Source organism: Scyliorhinus torazame, chromosome 18 (assembly GCF_047496885.1).
Source record: "Scyliorhinus torazame isolate Kashiwa2021f chromosome 18, sScyTor2.1, whole genome shotgun sequence".
Lineage (NCBI taxonomy): Eukaryota > Metazoa > Chordata > Chondrichthyes > Carcharhiniformes > Scyliorhinidae > Scyliorhinus > Scyliorhinus torazame.
The window spans coordinates 11,956,828-11,974,737 of NC_092724.1; the positions used below are offsets into that span (position 1 = coordinate 11,956,828).

General features: G+C 47.6%; 1 protein-coding gene across 3 annotated transcripts in view; it reads left to right on the top strand.

Moving 5' to 3' along the window:
* Nucleotides 1-17,910, top strand: part of LOC140394946 (ephrin-A5-like) — a 426,055-nt gene that overhangs the window by 333,077 nt on the left and 75,068 nt on the right. For all 3 annotated transcript variants that reach the window (XM_072482161.1, XM_072482162.1, XM_072482163.1), the window contains exon 2: nucleotides 15,497-15,789. In XM_072482161.1, coding sequence (XP_072338262.1) covers nucleotides 15,497-15,789 — 293 coding nt within the window. The remainder of the gene's footprint in view (nucleotides 1-15,496; nucleotides 15,790-17,910) is intronic.

Sequence of the window (17,910 nt, forward strand, 5' to 3'; positions counted from 1 at the left end):
TGGGTGAGGTGGTAGGTGGGTGAGTGTGTAGCCAGGCCCAGAAGTAGTCAGGTGGCAGGGGACAGTGGTTGAGAGGTCGGAGGTAGTCAGGTGGTCGGGGGGATAGTCGGCGTTCAGGGGTAGTTGGGTGGAAGGCAGGAGTGGGATTGGGGGTTAGTCAGCAGGCTGGGGATTCGTCGGGTCAGGGAAGGATAGTTGAGGGGTGGAGCTGGGGTCAGTTCTGTAGTTACTCCGACATTAGGTTAGGTTTTAATCTGCCCAATATTTTCTGGGTAATTGTTCAACTCAGTACTTCGGAACTCTAACTCCGAGCCGGAGACATTCGCAGAGGGCCTTGGGGAGCAGTGGCCTTGCCCATCGGAATTTTAGACTTTCCAGACAGTTCCCAGGCAGGTCAGCGCATCATAACGTCCGTGTGCTCCTGTAAAGCATCTTTGACTATCTGGAGACTGGAAGATCTGGGCTGATGCGTTCTCCTGTTTACAGTCTTGTCTTTCCCAGCACGGTCCCGATTTTAAAGAGGTAAGGGTTGAAGAGGCGTGTACGAGCACGGAGGGGTGTCCAGGGAGGTGGAGGCCCAGCTGGATCCATCACAGACAGAGCCTGCAGACAGAGGAAGGAACTCCATGGCTGGAAGCTACAGGGGTGGGGGGGAGGGGTGTTGCGGAGTGGTTGGTGTTGAACGAAGCTTCTAGACATCACCGGTGTAGGGGATGTAAGAGGTGAAGCATAATCTGTTGAAAGGGAGGCCCAAATGTTTGTTTAATAAATTTCGAGTACCCAATTAATTTTTCCAATGAAGAGGCAATTTAGCGTGGCCAATCCACCTACCCTGCATGTCTTTTTGGGTTGTGGGGGCGAAACCCACCCAAACACGGGGAGAATGTGCAAACTCCACACGGACAGTGACCCAGAGCCGGGATCGAACCTGGGACCTCGGCGCCGTGAGGCTGTAGTGCTAACCCACTGCGCCACCGCGCTGCCCTTTGCTTTTTTTAAAATACATTTAGAGTACCCAATTATTATTATTTCCAATTAAGGGGCACTTTAGCGTGGCCAGTCCACCTAACCTGCACATCTTTGGGTTGTGGGGGTGAGACCCACGCAGACACGGGGTGAATGTGCAAACTCCACACGGACAGTGAGCCAGGGCTGGGATCGAACCCGGGTCCTCAGCGGCGTAGGCAGCAGTGCTAACCGTTGCACCACCATGCCACCCGAGGGTGGCCCAGATGTGCAGCCTGGAGGGTTATTCCTGCTCCTCCTGTTCCATGAGGCACCTAAAAATAACATCCAAAAGCCCCAGCAGCTTGGATCTATTTTAAGCCGCGATCCCCCCTCCTGACACGCCGGGCCTGCTCAGGCCTCCAACTAAGATGGCGGCTTGGGTAACGCTGGTGGTCCGATTTATATAATTAAACAAGGACTGAAAGAACCCACTCATTCTCGCCCGAGTCATATGCACCCTGTGCACCACCTTAAACTATTTAAACACTGGGGAGACTGCCTGTCCTTTTTTATCACTGGGATAGGGAACCTAGTCTACACTAGAGTCAGCTGATAACCCTCGGATTTCAGTCAATGTCACGTTCATCACTGCAATCCGCCACGGAGTCGAGGCGAGTGAATGGAGTGGTGATACAGATCAGCCATGACCTCACTGCATGGAACAGGCTGGAGAGGCTGAATGGCCTCCTCCTGTATCTATTCCTGAAACCCAATAAACGCAGGAATGAGCCAGCCGGGGCCAGTAGTCCTCATGCAGAATTGGCCCTTGATCTGCCAAACCTATTTCAGGGTACTAACATCCAATATTGCAATAGGCCGATTCTCACTGATAAAGGGAGGGCTGTGGGGTGAGCCAATAGAGGTCTTGTGGTACCCTCAATAACGACGCTTAGAGTGTAAACGGTCAAGAAGGCTTTAATAAACCGAGAACTAGACTGGTGCCGAGACGGGTGCTAACAGCTACGCCGCCCACAAGGCGGCCCCTTATATATGGCTCCCAGATGGGCGGAGCCAGAGGCGGAGTTCCCCAGTGTTCGAAGCCCGGTCTTAAAGGAGACATCACCTTACATGATGACAAGGGTACAGTGTTACAATAACCGTTCATCACAGGTCTTGAATATGATGGAGAGCTTCAGTGGGGTGGAGGCAAGGAGGAGCCGAATCCAGTAAGCCAAATTCAGGAAAAACCTATGGCCCGGAGAGTGATAACAAAGAGGCAGCTAAATAAGTAGGTGAGTGCTGGAGGCATAGAAGGGTACACTGGTTTGGTGTACCATAGTGGGGAGCGACTTACTTGGAGCTCACATGCCAGCAATACCAGTTGGGCTGAATGGCCTTTTCCTGTCCATTAATTTTCATGCAAGTTTTGAATTGCCTCTTCCCACGAGTTGACCATTTTCAAAGTGAGATTACGCACATCCGCCGGTGGTTGATCTGCTGAAGGATGGTGTCGCCTGACTATTTGCTGAAGGCCAGACTTTAATTGCTAATGCTTCAAATGCAGGTTTATCTTATGGTTTTGCTGTGTGCATTTGCAAATGGCCATGTAACCACTGCTTTCAGTGCTTTGTGCTTTTGATTGCTCTTGGAATGTTCAGTAATGTAACACTTCCCCGGTCAACCACGGTGTTGGAATTCCTTTGCAATGACAGATCTGTTGCAGAGACGTTGGTGTTTTTCTCAGCTCCCCATCCTTTTTCTACTTGGCCCCCCTGACGTTGCTGACTCAGGCTGCCTGCTGTGGCGTCCACGTGGACAGTCAGTCTCCATGCTGAGTGTCAGCAGATTGCTTGACCATGGGCAGAATCTTGTGCCATCCTTCATGGTGAGATTGGTGGCAGGGGGTATTTAATCAGGGGCGATGGGTGATGAACGGTCACCTTCCCACCTCCACCATGATTAAGTTTGTGATGGGAAGACACGTGGACAGCATTCCCTTCTTTTTAATGTATTTTATTACGAACAGGCAACACATAAACACCCCGGGAAACATACTTCCCAACAATCAACTATACAGTCTGTACAAATTCCCCCACTGTGACGAACAGTTCCTCAAACACATTCACAAACAGCCCCACCTTTTCTCAAACCCCTCTGCAAAGCCCCTTAACTCATATTTCATCTTCTCCAACCTCAGCAAGTCGTACAGGTCACCCAACCAAGCCGCTAACCCTGGTGGCGATGCCGACCGCCACTCCAGTAAAATTCGCCACCGTGCAATCAGAGAGACGAAGGCCACGACATCGGCTTTCCTCCTCTCCATGAGCTCCGGCTTCTCTGAAACCCCAAATATCGCCACCGAAGGGTCCGGGTCCACCTCCTCCTCCACTATCCTGTATCAGGCTCTGGACAGCATTTCCGTCCTCCTGATATTGAGACCCTATTAATGCCCACCTCAGGTCCTCATTCCGCCACTGCTATCCTGTGTTAATACCGTCTTCACCTAGTGGTGGGCAGGGGTATCACCAAATGGGAAGCATGACATCAACCCTCAGTGTTTGATCGAGGGATCCAGCATCAGGTAGGAAGGGGCCTTCTAGGAGTCCCCCCTTGCCCTGGCTGCCTACACTCCTTCCCCTGTGATCCCCTGCCCGTCGACAACCCCCCCCCCCCACCCCCCCACCTCCCATCACCACTCACCTCTGCCGGGGATTCAACAATGACCATAGGCCTCAGATGGGATGTCATAGCCAGAACACCACCCTGGCGGAGCTGTCGTTCAATAGTGCTGATTGGCTGGCAGCTGTCTGTAAACGGGACTTCCACCCCCACAGGGCCCTTGATCCCGGGGAAGGCCCAACTGTCAAGTTCATGAGCAAAACAAGATGCAGAGGGATCTGGGTGTCCTGCTGCATGAGTCACAAAAGGCTAATATGCAGGTTGGTAAGTTGGAAAGCGGACAGAATGTTGTGGTTCATTGCGAGGGGAATTGAACATAAAAGTCGGGCGATTATGCTTCAGCTGTACAGGACACTGGTTAGGCCGCACCTGGAGTATTGTCTACAGTATTGGTTGCTTATATAAGGAAAGATGTAAATGCATTGGAAACAGTTCAGAGAAGGTTTACTTGATAATACCTGGAATGGGTGGGTTGTCTTATGAAGAAAGTTAGGCTTGTATCCGCTGGAGTTTCGAAGAGTAAGAGGCAATTTGTTTGAAACATGGAAGATCCTGAGGGGTTTTGACAGGATGGATGTGGAGAGGATGTTTCCCCATGTGGGACAATCTAGAACTAGGGCACACGGTTTAAAAATGAGGGGTTGCCCATTTAAGGGAGATGAGGAGGAGAAATGTTTTCTCCTTGAGGTTAGTGAGCCTTTCGAACTGTCTTCCTTAGTGAAAGCAGAGTCTTTGAATATCTTCAAGGCAGAGTGTGATAGATTCTTGATAAACAAGGGGTGAAAGGTTATCGGGGTGAAGCTGAGGTTACAATCAGATCAGCCATGACCTTATTGAATCGTGGAGCAGGTTCGAGGAGCTGAGTGGCCTGGCCCTGCTTCTTGTTCCTCTGAATGCATTGAAGGAACCCAAGATATCTCCATGTTCTTCTTCCAAACAGTACTGTGGGATCTTTTGTGCTCACCTGCAAAAGAATAGGGTTTTGATGCCTCAGCTGAATGGTAGGATCTCTCACAGTGCAGCACTCCCTCAGTACTGACCCTCTGACAGTGCGGCACTCCCTCAGTACTGACCCTCTGACAGTGCAGCACTCCCTCAGTACTGACCCTCTGACACTGCAGCACTCCCTCAGTACTGACCCTCTGACAGTGCGGCACTCCCTCAGTACTGACCCTCTGACAGTGCAGCACTCCCTCAGTGCTGACCCTCTGACAGTGCAGCACTCCCTCAGTACTGACCCTCTGACAGTGCGGCACTCCCTCAGTACTGACCCTCTGACAGTACGGCACTCCCTCAGTACTGGCCCTCTGAGAGTGCGGCACTCCTCAGTACTGACCCTCTGACAGTGCGGCACTCCCTCAGTACTGGCCCTCTGACAGTGCGGCACTCCCTCAGTACTGACCCTCTGACAGTGCGGCACTCCCTCAGTGCTGACCCTCTGACAGTGCGGCACTCCCTCAGTACTGACCCTGTGACAGTGCGGCACTCCCTCAGTACTGACCCTACGACTGTGTAGCACTCCCTCAGTACTGACCCTCTGACTGTGCGGCACTCCCTCAGTACTGGCCCTCTGACAGTGCAGCACTGACCCTCTGACAGTGCAGCACTCCCTCAGCACTGACCCTCTGATAGTGCGGCACTCCCTCAGTACTGGCCCTCTGACAGTGCGGCACTCCCTCAGTACTGGCCCTCTGACAGTGCAGCACTCCCTCAGCACTGACCCTCTGACAGTGCAGCACTCCCTCAGTACTGACCCTCTGACAGTGCGGCACTCCCTCAGTACTGACCCTCTGACAGTGCGGCACTCCCTCAGTACTGACCCTCTGACAGTGCAGCACTCCCTCAGTACTGACCCTCTGACAGTGCGGCACTCCCTCAGCACTGACCCTCTGACCGTGCAGCTGCCCTTCAGTACTGCACAGATGGGCCAGGCCAGAATATGGGCTCAGATCTCTGGAGTGGCGCTTGAACCCACAGAGAGAGAAACAGAGGGCGAAATTCTCCGCCTCACGACCGCGCATAGGTGACCCGTGATCGGACGGAGAATTGGGCATCCGGCCAAAATTGAGGTCCATGCCGATTCGGGCGCCATGCTCTGGTCCCTCGCTGGTGCCGATAACGAGGTTTGCGCCCCACGTTGGCAGCGACATACAAAACCGGCATTTGCATTTATTTAAATGCGATTAACGGGTTGGACACAGTAAGCTCCGCTCTTGCGCGATGCTCCACTCCTCTGAGGCAGAAGTCTCGCGGGCGTGGATTGCTACAAGTATTTACAAATGTGGACTTGGCGCCATGCCCGCGGAGGGGGAGCAGGAGGCTAAAAACACACTGAAAAATCATTGAAAACTCTCGGGCTTGCTGGGGGGTGGCTGCCTGGGCTGGGAGTAGTCGAGGCAAGTGACTTTGTGCAAAGTTTGTGGACTTGGGGTGTCCCCCTCGGGATCGGGGTGGCCTGGCTCAGACAGCCAATGCTGCAGTCTGTCTTTCAAACGCACCTCTTTGGAGGTACCTACAGGCTCCTGGCTGTTCACGTTGCCGAGTGCTGCCTGTGTCCTTTAAATGCCCAGAAGGCCTTGTCATCTGGGAGCCCAGCCAGGCCGCCGCCTGGACACCCTGATACCCCAGCCGTATCATCAAGGTGATCGGTGTGGCCAAGATCAATCAGGGGCCCGCCAGCTGTTGGCACTGCTCAGAAGCGCTGCCCCATTGCAGAGGAAGCAGGGATTAGTAGAGCTCACCCCAACCAGAAGACACGTGCATCGTGGCCTTTGTAACCCTATCTGGTTCTCTACCCCTCACACGGTGGTGGCTTCACCAGTGAGTGATTGGAATGTACTTCAGTCCCTTTAGTTAGAGGGTCTCTGTGGGGGCTCCTTCAGTTTAGGGAGTCTCTGTGGTGGGCGTTCCTTTAGTTAAGGGGTCTCTGTGGGAGGTTCCTTCAGTTAGGGGGTCTGGCGGGGGGGGGTTCCCTATTCATGGGGTCCCTGCGGGGGTCTCCTCATTAAGTGGGGGTCCTGGGGGACTCCCTATTAAGGGGGCCCCTGGGGAGGGTGGTCGCGCTATTAAGGGAGTCCCTGGGAGGGGGTGGGTGGTCTCCCTAGTTAGGGAGTCCCTGTGTTACTCCCGTACTTGGGGAAGGGTATGGCACCCAGGCATTCTGAAGGTGGGGGACTGATTTACGGTGGTGGTGGGGAGGAAGGGGGCCACGGGACTTCGCGATCGGGCTGTCATCTCAAAAAGGTGGCCTGATAGCGGGATTACCTCGAATTCCTCGCCATGCATAAATGTGCATGGCATGGGATACGGAAATGCTTCCCGATTTGCGCTCCCAGGGGGAGAACGACAGTCTCCCAAATGGAAAATCTCACCCAGAGTTAACTTTCAGAATCCAATTTGACTCTCCTTTGAGACTGGCACAGATTTCTGATAATCATGTGACACCTCAACTCACCTGAACGGCAAACGTTTTTCTTTGTTTACTGGAATGAAAATATTAAAAACCTGTTTTTCTCCCTGGTCAATGGGAGAAAAGCACACCGAGCTCTAAAATCGTTCAAGTATCGCTTGATGCCATTGCGTATAGTTCATGTCCTCCGGCCTTGTGTTTGAAAACAAATGAGAGAAGGTTTTGCCAAACACACTCTCATAAAAACGGCTGCCTTTTAACATTAGCAGATTGCAAATGCTTTGTTTTGGTAAAAGCATCAGTGTGATATATTAAGACTCCATCCCTGAAATCCCTAATGAGCCCCTGTGCACTGCACGCTGGGGTATTTCATCGGAAGAAATTAATTGAGCTTGATACAAAACATGCTCATATCCACAGCTGAAACAGTGCCCACCCAGTATTTCCACCTGGTCTTTGGGCTAGGCTGAGAGCCTCTTGTCACGTCATTTATTCCATCTTCAATAAGTTCGCTTCCGATATTACCCTCCACATCTGGTGCTCGCTTAATTGACTTTGATAAAAATAGCCACCTTGTGACCTCTGGGCCTTGAGCTTGCAATTTGCAGCCATTTGCAACTGCTGATAGCAGGGGACTGGTGAATCAGGACACCTGCACTGCTCTGGGACCTGGTTTCCATGCCAGCAACTCAGAAACGCAAGCACTGCCCACCCTCTTCAACCACAACAGATACTCATCTATTAAACAAACTGTATGTACTCCCAGAATATGCGCATGATGTAATAATGTGTGCGTAACCTTACCTTACCTAACCCTTCCCCCCCCCACCTCCCATTCACCCTGTGGCTCTTCTTTCATTTAACACGGTTCATTCTATCTTTTCAATCAGCTATTGTCCGATCAGGAAAGCTGCAAAACCTTCAATGAACAAATACTTAAAGAAGCATCGGACGCGCGGGGAGTTTTATTTAATGGTGCATGGCCTTTAAAAGCACAAGGGACACTTCCATGATAACTGGGTTCAGGTACATGCAGAATAATAAGTGTCTTTATCTGGTACAAGCCACTTAGATTTACAGGTTAAGTTGAATCATCACCTGTGTAATATCCGCAGCCAGCATGGTCCACTCGGTTTCAGTATCCCTCAGTCAGGGGAGTGTGAAACAGACCAGCTCAGGATCTCACTCATAGAACATACAGTGCAGAAGGAGGCCATTCGGCCCATCGAGTCTGCACCAACCGACTTAAGCCCTCACTTCCACCCTATCCCCTTAACCCAATAACTCCTCCTAACCTTTTTTTTGGTCACTAAGGGCAATTTCGCATGGCCAGTCCACCTAACCTGCACATCTTTGGACTGTGGGAGGAAACCGGAGCACCCGGAGGAAACCCACGCAGACACGGGGAGAACGTGCAGTCTCCGCACAGACAGTGACCCAAGCCGGGAATCGAACCTGGGACCCTGGCGCTGTGAAGCCACAGTGATATCCACTTGTGCTACCGTGCTGCTCATATAATCTATCATAGAATATTTCAACACAGAAGGAAGCCATTCAGCCCATCGAGTGCATGGTGGCTCATGTGAAGATAAGTCCATTTAATTCCATCCCCAGCTCTTTTCCAGAACTCTATAATGTTTACTCCTTAAGTTCCCCTTTTGAAGGCCGCTCCTGAATCCATACCTATTCGTCAGCGTACATTTATGTTGCCACTTTTGACCTCTGCCCTTGGGCATTGGAAACAGGCGAGCCTTCATGTAAGGGGGGAGTGTAATGATTAAATTGGGAGGGTGAGGGCAGCACTGTGGCGCGGTGGTTAACACTGCAGTCTCACGCGCCGAGGTTCCAGGTTCGGTCCCGGTACTGGGTCACTGTCCGTGTGGAGTTTGCACATTCCGCCCGTGTTTGCGTGGGTTTCGCCCCCCACAACCCAAAGATGTGCAGGGTAGGTGGATTGGCCACGCTAAATTGCCCCTTAATTGGGAAAAAAGGAATTGGGTACTCTAAATTTAAAAAAGAAAAAAAAAAAAAATCGGGAGGGTAATAAAATCTCAAGAAGTAAGTAATTGTTCAAGCTTTGTCATTTGAACAAAATGGAATGGGAGAGAAGGGAGTCCTGTAGCCGTACATTATACCGGGACCCTCACCAATCCAATCCATGGGCAGGATTCCCCGCGCACCCCTGCCACGCAGAATGATTTGCCATGGCGGAGACCTTCTGGTCCTGCTGCTGTCAACGGGTTCTGCCATTGGTTGCCCCCCCCCCCCTCACTGCCGGCGGCTTACCGTCGGAGGGACCGGCTGGAAAACTTTAGTCCATGTTAAGTAATGGGTTAAGAGACATTGCAATTAGTTGTCTCATTTACGTTTAGTATCCATTAATTGACACTGATATGTAAAGGGGCTTCAGGTGGCCTCTGTCAGGTGGTGTAGAGTGAGAGTTTTGTGCAAAGGCTGTTGGAAGGAAAAAATGTGTGTTTGTGAAAAAGGAACAGAACTTTAGACTCTTCATATCACAGCAACTAAAATGTCTAACAATTGGCAGCAGAGGATGGTTGCTGTGTAAATGTGAAGGGTTGAAAGATACAACTTTCCACATCAAACCAAGGAGTGAGTGAGAAAAAAAAAAGGGATATATGGCTAAACCGAGGATAAAGATGGCTGGATATGACTATCCTCCCTTATTTTCTGAAAGGGAATCGTACGACCAATGGAGAAGTGCAGTAGTTATGTGGACTAAGGTAACTGCTTTGGGAAAGAGAAAACAAGGTATGGCATTGGCTCTTTCTCTACCATATGGCAGTAAAGTCCGAAACAAAGTGCTTTCTGAGCTGGAATTGGAAGAGTTAGACTCAGAAGAACATCTGGAGACTTTATAACATTATATGGATAAGATATATAAAAAAGATGACTTGTTAAGTGTGTATGTAGCATGGTCGGATTTTGATAAGTTCCGGAAAATGGAGGATATCTCCATGGAAGACTATATAATGGAATTTGGCAGACTATATCAAAGGCTGCAGAAACACAACCTGGAATTTCCACAGTCTGTGTTGGCCTTTAAATTACTTGACTGTACTAGAGTGAGCAACATGGATAGGCTCCTGGTTTTGACAGGAGTTCTGTTTACTGATAAGGGTACCTTATTCGAACAGATGACAAAAGCTTTACAAAAGTTTCTGGGGAAACATTCGATTCCGATGGCTCTGATGACCCAAATAGGTCAGCCTGCAATAAGGCAGAATATGGAAGATACACTACTAACAGGATGGCAAAATCGTATGGCTACGAACAGGGCTCAAGACTATAGAAGGAGAACGAGACAAGGAAATTATGAAGACAGAAACCCAGTTAGAACCTACAATAGGAAGATGAACCCCAGAAATGCACAGGGCATGATAAACCGATGTTTTCGATGTGACTCTCAATACCATTATGCTTTCAACTGTCCAACTCGTTATGATAGAGTGTTTGAAGCGACACATGACACGGAAGAGTCAGAAGAGGAAAAAGATAGTGACCAGAAAAAATGGGACTTTAGCTGATAAAAAGCTTGTGGTATTAAAACTGCATAGGCAATTTGCACATCCGTCTCCTCGGAGGCTGAAAAATTTATTAAAGGGTGCAGGGGTAAGGGATGACGACTATACTAAATTGATAGAACAGGTTAGTGACCGCTGTGAAGTTTGTAGGAAGAACAGAAGGACACCAGCACGACCGATAGTAACCCTACCTTTGGCCAGGGATTTTAACGATATTGTGGCCATGGACCTTAAGATCTGGGATAAAGCAAATAATATATTTATTTTGCATTTTGTAGCTTTAGCAACCAGATTTAGTCAATCAATGATTGTACGAAGTAAAGAAAAAAGAGTAATTCTGGATCAAATCGTGGAAAAATGGATAGGGACAGGAATGGGTCCACCGGCAAAATTCCTTACAGACAATGGGGGAGAATTTGCTAATAATGAGTTTAGGGATATGTGTGAAAACATGAATATCAGAGTTATGAATACGGCTGCAGAAAGCCCATTTAGTAATGGTGTCTGTGAAAGAAATCATGCTGTCATCGATGACATACTTCGGAAAATTTTGACAGATCGACCAAATTGCAGGCTAAATTCTGCTTTAGCATGGGCAGTACATGCAAAGAATTCATTGCAGATGGTTGGGGGCTATAGTCCTTATCAATTAGTGTTTGGTAGAAATCCTAAAATTCCGTCCACTTTGGAAGACCAGCCTCCAGCTTGGGAGGGGACTACAATTATCTCTGGTTTTGCTGAACATTTAAATGCATTACATAGCAGTAGAAAAGCTTTTTTGGAAGCAGAAGTCTCTGAAAGAATTCGCAGAGCTTTAAGACATAACGTACGGCCATCAGATGCCGTTTTTCAGCAAGGAGGCATGGTATACTATAAGAGAGACAATTCTAATGAATGGAAAGGCCCAGGGAAGATCATAGGCATAGATGGCAAAATAATTATTTTGCAATTATTTTGTGGTAATCAAACTGTTAGGGTACATTCATCAAGGATAATGGGTACAGATTACAAATTTTCAAATTTAGACTGAGCAGACAGACATGACGAGGAACCAGAGTCATCTGGTACGCACGTGTTACAGAACTATGAGGACCAATTAACTGATATAGACAAGGTTTCTGTGGAGGAACACAACACTTCTGATTAATTAGAACAGGCCATTTTTCCGAAAGGGCAACTGCCAAAAGTTGGTACAAAAGTGACATACTTGCCTGAAGGGTCTCGTCAATGGAAGGATGCAACTGTTATTAGTAGAGCAGGGAAGGCCACTGGTGTGTAAACATTGGTTGAATGTACAGCATTCAGGGGAAGGAGTCAAGACAATGGGTTGGGAAAACGAAGTTCAAAAATGGAGGGCACAGAAACGCAGTGCCAGTTCAGATAGTACATCAGATAGTGAACAGGTCCGCAGGAAAAAGTCGAGAACTATTGAAAGGACATCCCACAGCAGAAGGGTTATTTTAAAGATCTTCTTGGCTCTAGGTCTGCAGCACGGTTCAATTCCCGTAACAGCCTCCCCGAACAGGCGCCGGAATGTGGCGACTAGGGGCTTTTCACAGTAACTTCACTGAAGCCTACTTGTGACAATAAGCGATTTTCATTTTTCATTTCATTTCTATTAGCCACAAAGGCATGGGAATGCAAATCTATAGATATAAAAGCTGCCTTTTTGCAGGGGCATCAGCTCCAGAGAGACATTTTTCTCCGTCCTCCTAAAGAAGCAGCTAACACAGAAGGGGTACTCTGGAAGTTGAATAGATGTGTATATGGATTAAATGATGCATCTAGAGTCTGGTATTTTTCGGTAAGGTCAGTTATGTTAAAGTTAGGCTTTTGCCAGTTGAAAGCAGATCCTGCAATGTTTTACTGGCACTATAAAGGAAATCTTTCTGGCATTTTTATGATGCATGTCGATGGTTTTTGTGGGGTGGGACTAGTGATTTTGAAGCTATTGTAATCTCTGGTTTGAGGAAAGAATTCAGGGTTGGAAGTCAGGCTTCCGGTGCATTTAAATACATTGGACTGGAAATTGGACAGACTAAGTTAGGGGCAACTTTACGTCAGCAATTTTATTTGGAAAGCATCAGCCCAATAGCAATTAGTCGTGGCCGGGTTTCATAAAAAGACGCAATGGTTTCAAAGATTAAAAAAAGAGCAACTGCGAAGTTTAATTGGGCAACTGAACTGGTTAGGTAGACAGACTAGACCGGACGTGAGTTTTGATGTCTTAGAGTTGAGTACAAAAATGAATGATCCCAAAGTGGAAGACATAATAAGAGCAAATAAAGCGTTGGCCAAACTAAAAATACAGGAGTGTGTTTTGAAGTTCCCGGTTTTAGGTGACCTTAGGCACTTGAAACTCATAGTTTATAGTGCTGCATCCTACGCAAATTTATGTGATGGGGTTTCAAGCGCAGGAGGTTTTATAATTTTCCTTTTGGGGAACAATGGTAAATGTTGCCCGCTTGTGTGGGAAACAAAGAAAATAAGGAGAGTGGTAAAAAGCACTTTAGCTGCTGAGACATTAAGCCTTGTAGAGGTGGTGGATATGGCCTTTTATATAAGTATGATATTGACAGAAATTTTGAGATTAGGGAATTTGGGTAATATACCTATTGACTGTCACATTGACAATAAATCCCTGTGGGAAAATGTGCACTCTACAAAAAGTGTCAATGAAAAGAGGTTACTAATAGACATCGCAAGTTTGAAGCAGAAGTTGGACAGAGGGGAAATAACAAAAATTAAATGGGGCGACAGGAGCTATCAACTGTCAGACTGTTTTACGAAAAGAGGGACGAGTTCACAGAAACTTTTGGATATTGTTAATGAAGGGCGCTTGTTTCTGTGACTGTTTTTTTTTCTTTCTCGTCCAAACAAAAAAAAGGGAGGGGACATCATGTGTGTGTTTTTGTTTTTCTTTAAATTTTGTTTTCACCTAATTATTTTTTTTCTCCAAGGAAGGGGAGACTGTCAAGTAATGGTTAAGAGACATTGCAATTAGTTGTCTCATTTATGTTAAGTATCCATTAATTGACACTGATATGTAAAGGGGCTTCAGGTGGCCTTTGTCAGGTGATGTATAGTGAGAGTTTTGTGCAAAGGCTGTTGGAAGGAAATAAATGTGTGTTTGTGAAAAAGGAACGGAACTTTAGACTCTAGGGGCTGATTTAGCACACTGGGCTAAATCGCTGGCTTTTAAAGCAGACCAAGGCAGGCCAGCAGCACGTTTCAATTCCCGTACCAGCCTCCCCGAACAGGTGCCGGAATGTGGCGACTAGGGGCTTTTCACAATAACTTCATTTGAAGCCTACTTGTGACAATAAGATATTTTTATTTCATTTCATTTTATATCACAGCAACTAAAATGTCTAACAGTCCATATGTTTCAATCCTCATCCTCCACCTTCTAACTCCAGATTACTGCTTGTCCCTGCTTTGCCTCATTTTTGGAGGCTCATCCGACAGTCAGCGCGCACATGCTGCTGGAAACGCTGTTGCAAATGCTCCCTCCTTGTCTTTGGACATGTATTTTGGTCCCTCCTCATGAACTCCCTTCCTTCCTGCTCAGTGTCGATCTCTTTTTCTAATTGTCTAATTTCAAGGCGAGGGACACTAACAAAGGACGAAACTCTCCCTGGTTCAGATTTCCAGTGTTCGCATCAAGATCTCCCAAGTGCTGCGCAGCAAAATCCAGAGCAAAGCTTCCTCTCTGCTACCCAGAGACATGCTTCAGCCCCAACCTGCCATGCCAATGTGACATTTTTGCCCGCTTCCTGCACGAACGATTCGGCGTTCCAACTGGCGATCACATGAGTGGTGGACTGAGAGTACTTGGCAGCTTTAAATCAGCTCCACTACTCCGCAGAACCTTGCAATAGAAAAAAGAACAAACTTGCATTCATCATATTAAAATGCTTCAAAGCTAGTTCAGTCAGTTAAGCCCTTTTGAAGTACAATAACTTGGCAGCCAATTTGAACACAGTAAGATCCTGCAAATAGCAACATGGTCATGTTGTGATCTATCGTAATGATGTTGGTTGATAAATACTGGCCCTGGGACAGCTCCCCTTATTTGCTTCAAAATTGGATTGGACTGGATTTGTTTATTGTCACGTGTACCGAGGTACAGTGAAAAGTATTTTTCTGCGAGCAGCTCAAACAGATCAGTATATGAAAAGAAAATACATAATAGGGCAACACAAGATACACAATGTAAATACATAGACACCGGCATCGGGTGAAGCATACAGGGTGTAGTATTAATGAGATCAGTCCATAAGAGGGTCATTTAGGAGTCTGGTAACAGCGGGGAAGGAGCTGTTTTTGAGTCTGTTTGTGCGTGTTCTCAGACTTTTGTATCACCTGCCCGATGGAAGAAGTTGGAAGAGTGAGTAAGCCGGGTGGGAGGAGTCTTTGATTATGCTGCCCGCTTTCCCCAGGCAGCGGGAGGTGTAGACAGAGTCAATGGCGAGTTTGTGTGATGGACTTGTTCACGACTCTCTGAAGTTTCTTGCGATTTTGGGCCGAGCAGTTGCCATACCAGGCTGTGATGCAGCCAGATAGGATGCTTTCTATGGTGCACCTGTAAAAGTTGGTAAGAGTGCCATGTGGGATCTTTTACATCCACCTCAGAGGGCCTCAGTGGTCTGATGGACAACACCTTGTGTAGCACTCCCTCAGTACTGCCAGGCTACACTTTGAACACGAGACTCTGGAGTGGAAATTGGACCCATGGCAACCTGACTAAGAGGCAAGAGTACAACCCCTTGAAGCAAGCCTAACTCCGTTAGGTAAAGATTCAGGTTGAATGGGAGGTCTGAAAGACTTGATAACCTAGCAGCTTTATATATTTTTTTAAATGTGCACGTTTTCATTCGATTTATTCTGGTTGCTGAATTGTCTTTCTGAATTTTAGGTTTCACAGAGGGGATTATACAGTGGATGTCTGCATCAATGATTACCTCGATATCTACTGCCCCCACTATGATGACTCCGTTCCAGAGGAGAAGACAGAGAGCTACATTCTTTACATGGTGAATTTTGATGGCTACAGGAGCTGTGACCACAAGGACAATGGCTTCAAACGCTGGGAATGCAATAGGCCACGCACACCAAACGGCCCGCTGAAGTTCTCCGAGAAATTCCAGCTCTTCACACCGTTTTCTCTGGGCTTTGAGTTTCGACCCGGGAACGAGTATTATTATATATGTGAGTACACCCCATAAATACACCGCATGAGGTGGTTAACCCTCTTTTGTTTCAAGTCATTGGCTGTGGGACAGATGTAGCAAACCACAAACTGGTAAAAAGGGCACATTACTGAGGTCAGGGTGGACATCTGCAAGAAAAGTATAAATAAGGCCAAGAATACTCCCCAGATAGTGCAGTGGAAGCAGAAACGCTGAAATCATTTAGGACGCAGCGACAGACAAGTAGGACCATAGGTTCCAATGAAGCATTGAGGGAGATGGGCTGAATGGCCTTCTTCACCCATAACTAGTTTTGTGGCGAGTTCAAAAAAGAATCAGTGGATGGATTTGAAATAAGTTTCTGTTGATATTTTCCCAACCCCTTTTTCTGTTCTTGTCGTGCGCTCGCACTGATTTCTACCCTCTCTAGGTTATGGTCCAGAACCATGAACCACCCACTGTCATTTCACTCAAGCCTTCTTCCTTGGCATGCAAGTATGGGTTGGGTGCTGCACTATGTGTAGAAGGGTGATGGAGGGACTCAAGTGCCAATCATTCCCAGGTTTCCTAGCTCCTCCAGGAGTATCCATTTGTGTGGATGTTTTGTAAGTGGATGGCTTGCATTGGGTTCCAATGTGTCTTAATAATAATAATAATAATAATAATTGCTTATTATCACAAGTAGGCTTCAATGAACTTACTGTGAAAAGCCCCGAGTCGCCACATTCCAGTGCCTGTTCGGGGCGGCCGGTACGGGAATTGAACCCGCGCTGCTGCCTTGTTCTGCATTACAAGCAGCTGTTTAGCCCACTGTGCTAAACCAGCCCCTTCTTCCACCTCTTGGTCGAACACCCTCCCCAAAGCATCGTGGCGCACACAACAGGCCACTTTTAGCAGGATAACGGAAGACCATCTGGGCCTTTGGAACTGCATCGCAACACGAGGGATAAAGGGGAGGGCAGAAAGAAGACAAAATGGAGGCCCAGAGCCTTATTCATTCAGAAGGAGATGTTTCCATTTTGCTGCGAGGCATTTTCTAGCCTTGGCTTGTTTCGAGTCAAGACAATGCATTGTCAATGGGACCGCATTGTCACTCTGGCTGCTTTTGAAATCTGGCAGGAGGCAGACAGTCACAGGGCTCGAAATCTATAGCGAAACTCAGCTCGAGAACCAAAACAAATAAAAAGACCAGGGACTTTCTGCGGCAGGCTGAAAGGTTGATCAAATAAAACAGTGCAAATCTATGTATTCATTTGATTTTCCAGATACACAGGTAATAATTACTATTGATTATCGACTCTCCCCTTATTAGTAATCTAGGAATGTTTGAAACACATGTGGCGGGGTCCAAGCCAGTTCCATCATTAAAAGAACCTGCTGGTGTGGTTAACCTTGGAAATGTTTCGTGGTTTTCTTGAAGCGGGGTGCTTAAATTAATTGAATGCTCTCCGCTGATTAAGATTTTTAACTTGTTTGCCAAATGTTGCCAGATTATTTTCTGGCTCACCCAGTGTTACAAAACGTCTATTTCCTCCTCTGGGGGAGAGGAGAATGAATCCAGGCAGATATCTGAGTCAATTAAATTCTTCAATCACTTGGATGCCGATGTTGTGAGGGATGTGTGGAGTGGGGGTGGTGGTGGTGGTGGTGGGTGGTGGTGGTGGGGGGGGGGCGCGAATAATGAAGAGAGAGGGTGAAAGGGAATGGGGTGAGGAGAGATGTGGAGAAGAGGGTTGAGTAGGGGTAGAGAGAGGGATGTAGGGGGAGAGTCACTGTGGTATGAGGATCGGGAGCGCGAGAGGTGAATGGGGAACAGGATGGCGGATGAAGGAGTTGTGGGGTAAGGGAAGAATGGGGACGGAGTTGAGGAGGGGGCATGGGAGTGGGAAGGAGTGTGAGAGGCAGGGGAAAAATGGGGAAAATGATGTGGCAATTGGAAGGGGGTGGGGGGGAGTGGAGTAGGGAGCTACAGCTGTCAAGATAGTTGGCCTATTTCAATCTTCACACTGGATGATAATTAATGATTCCACTGAAAAGATAAAGTTCTTTCCCAACTTTATTGATCAAGTTGTGGAAAGTCAATAAATGTGCTTAAAGATTTAAACTGAACTGAGGTTATCAATTTCAACCTAAACACGTT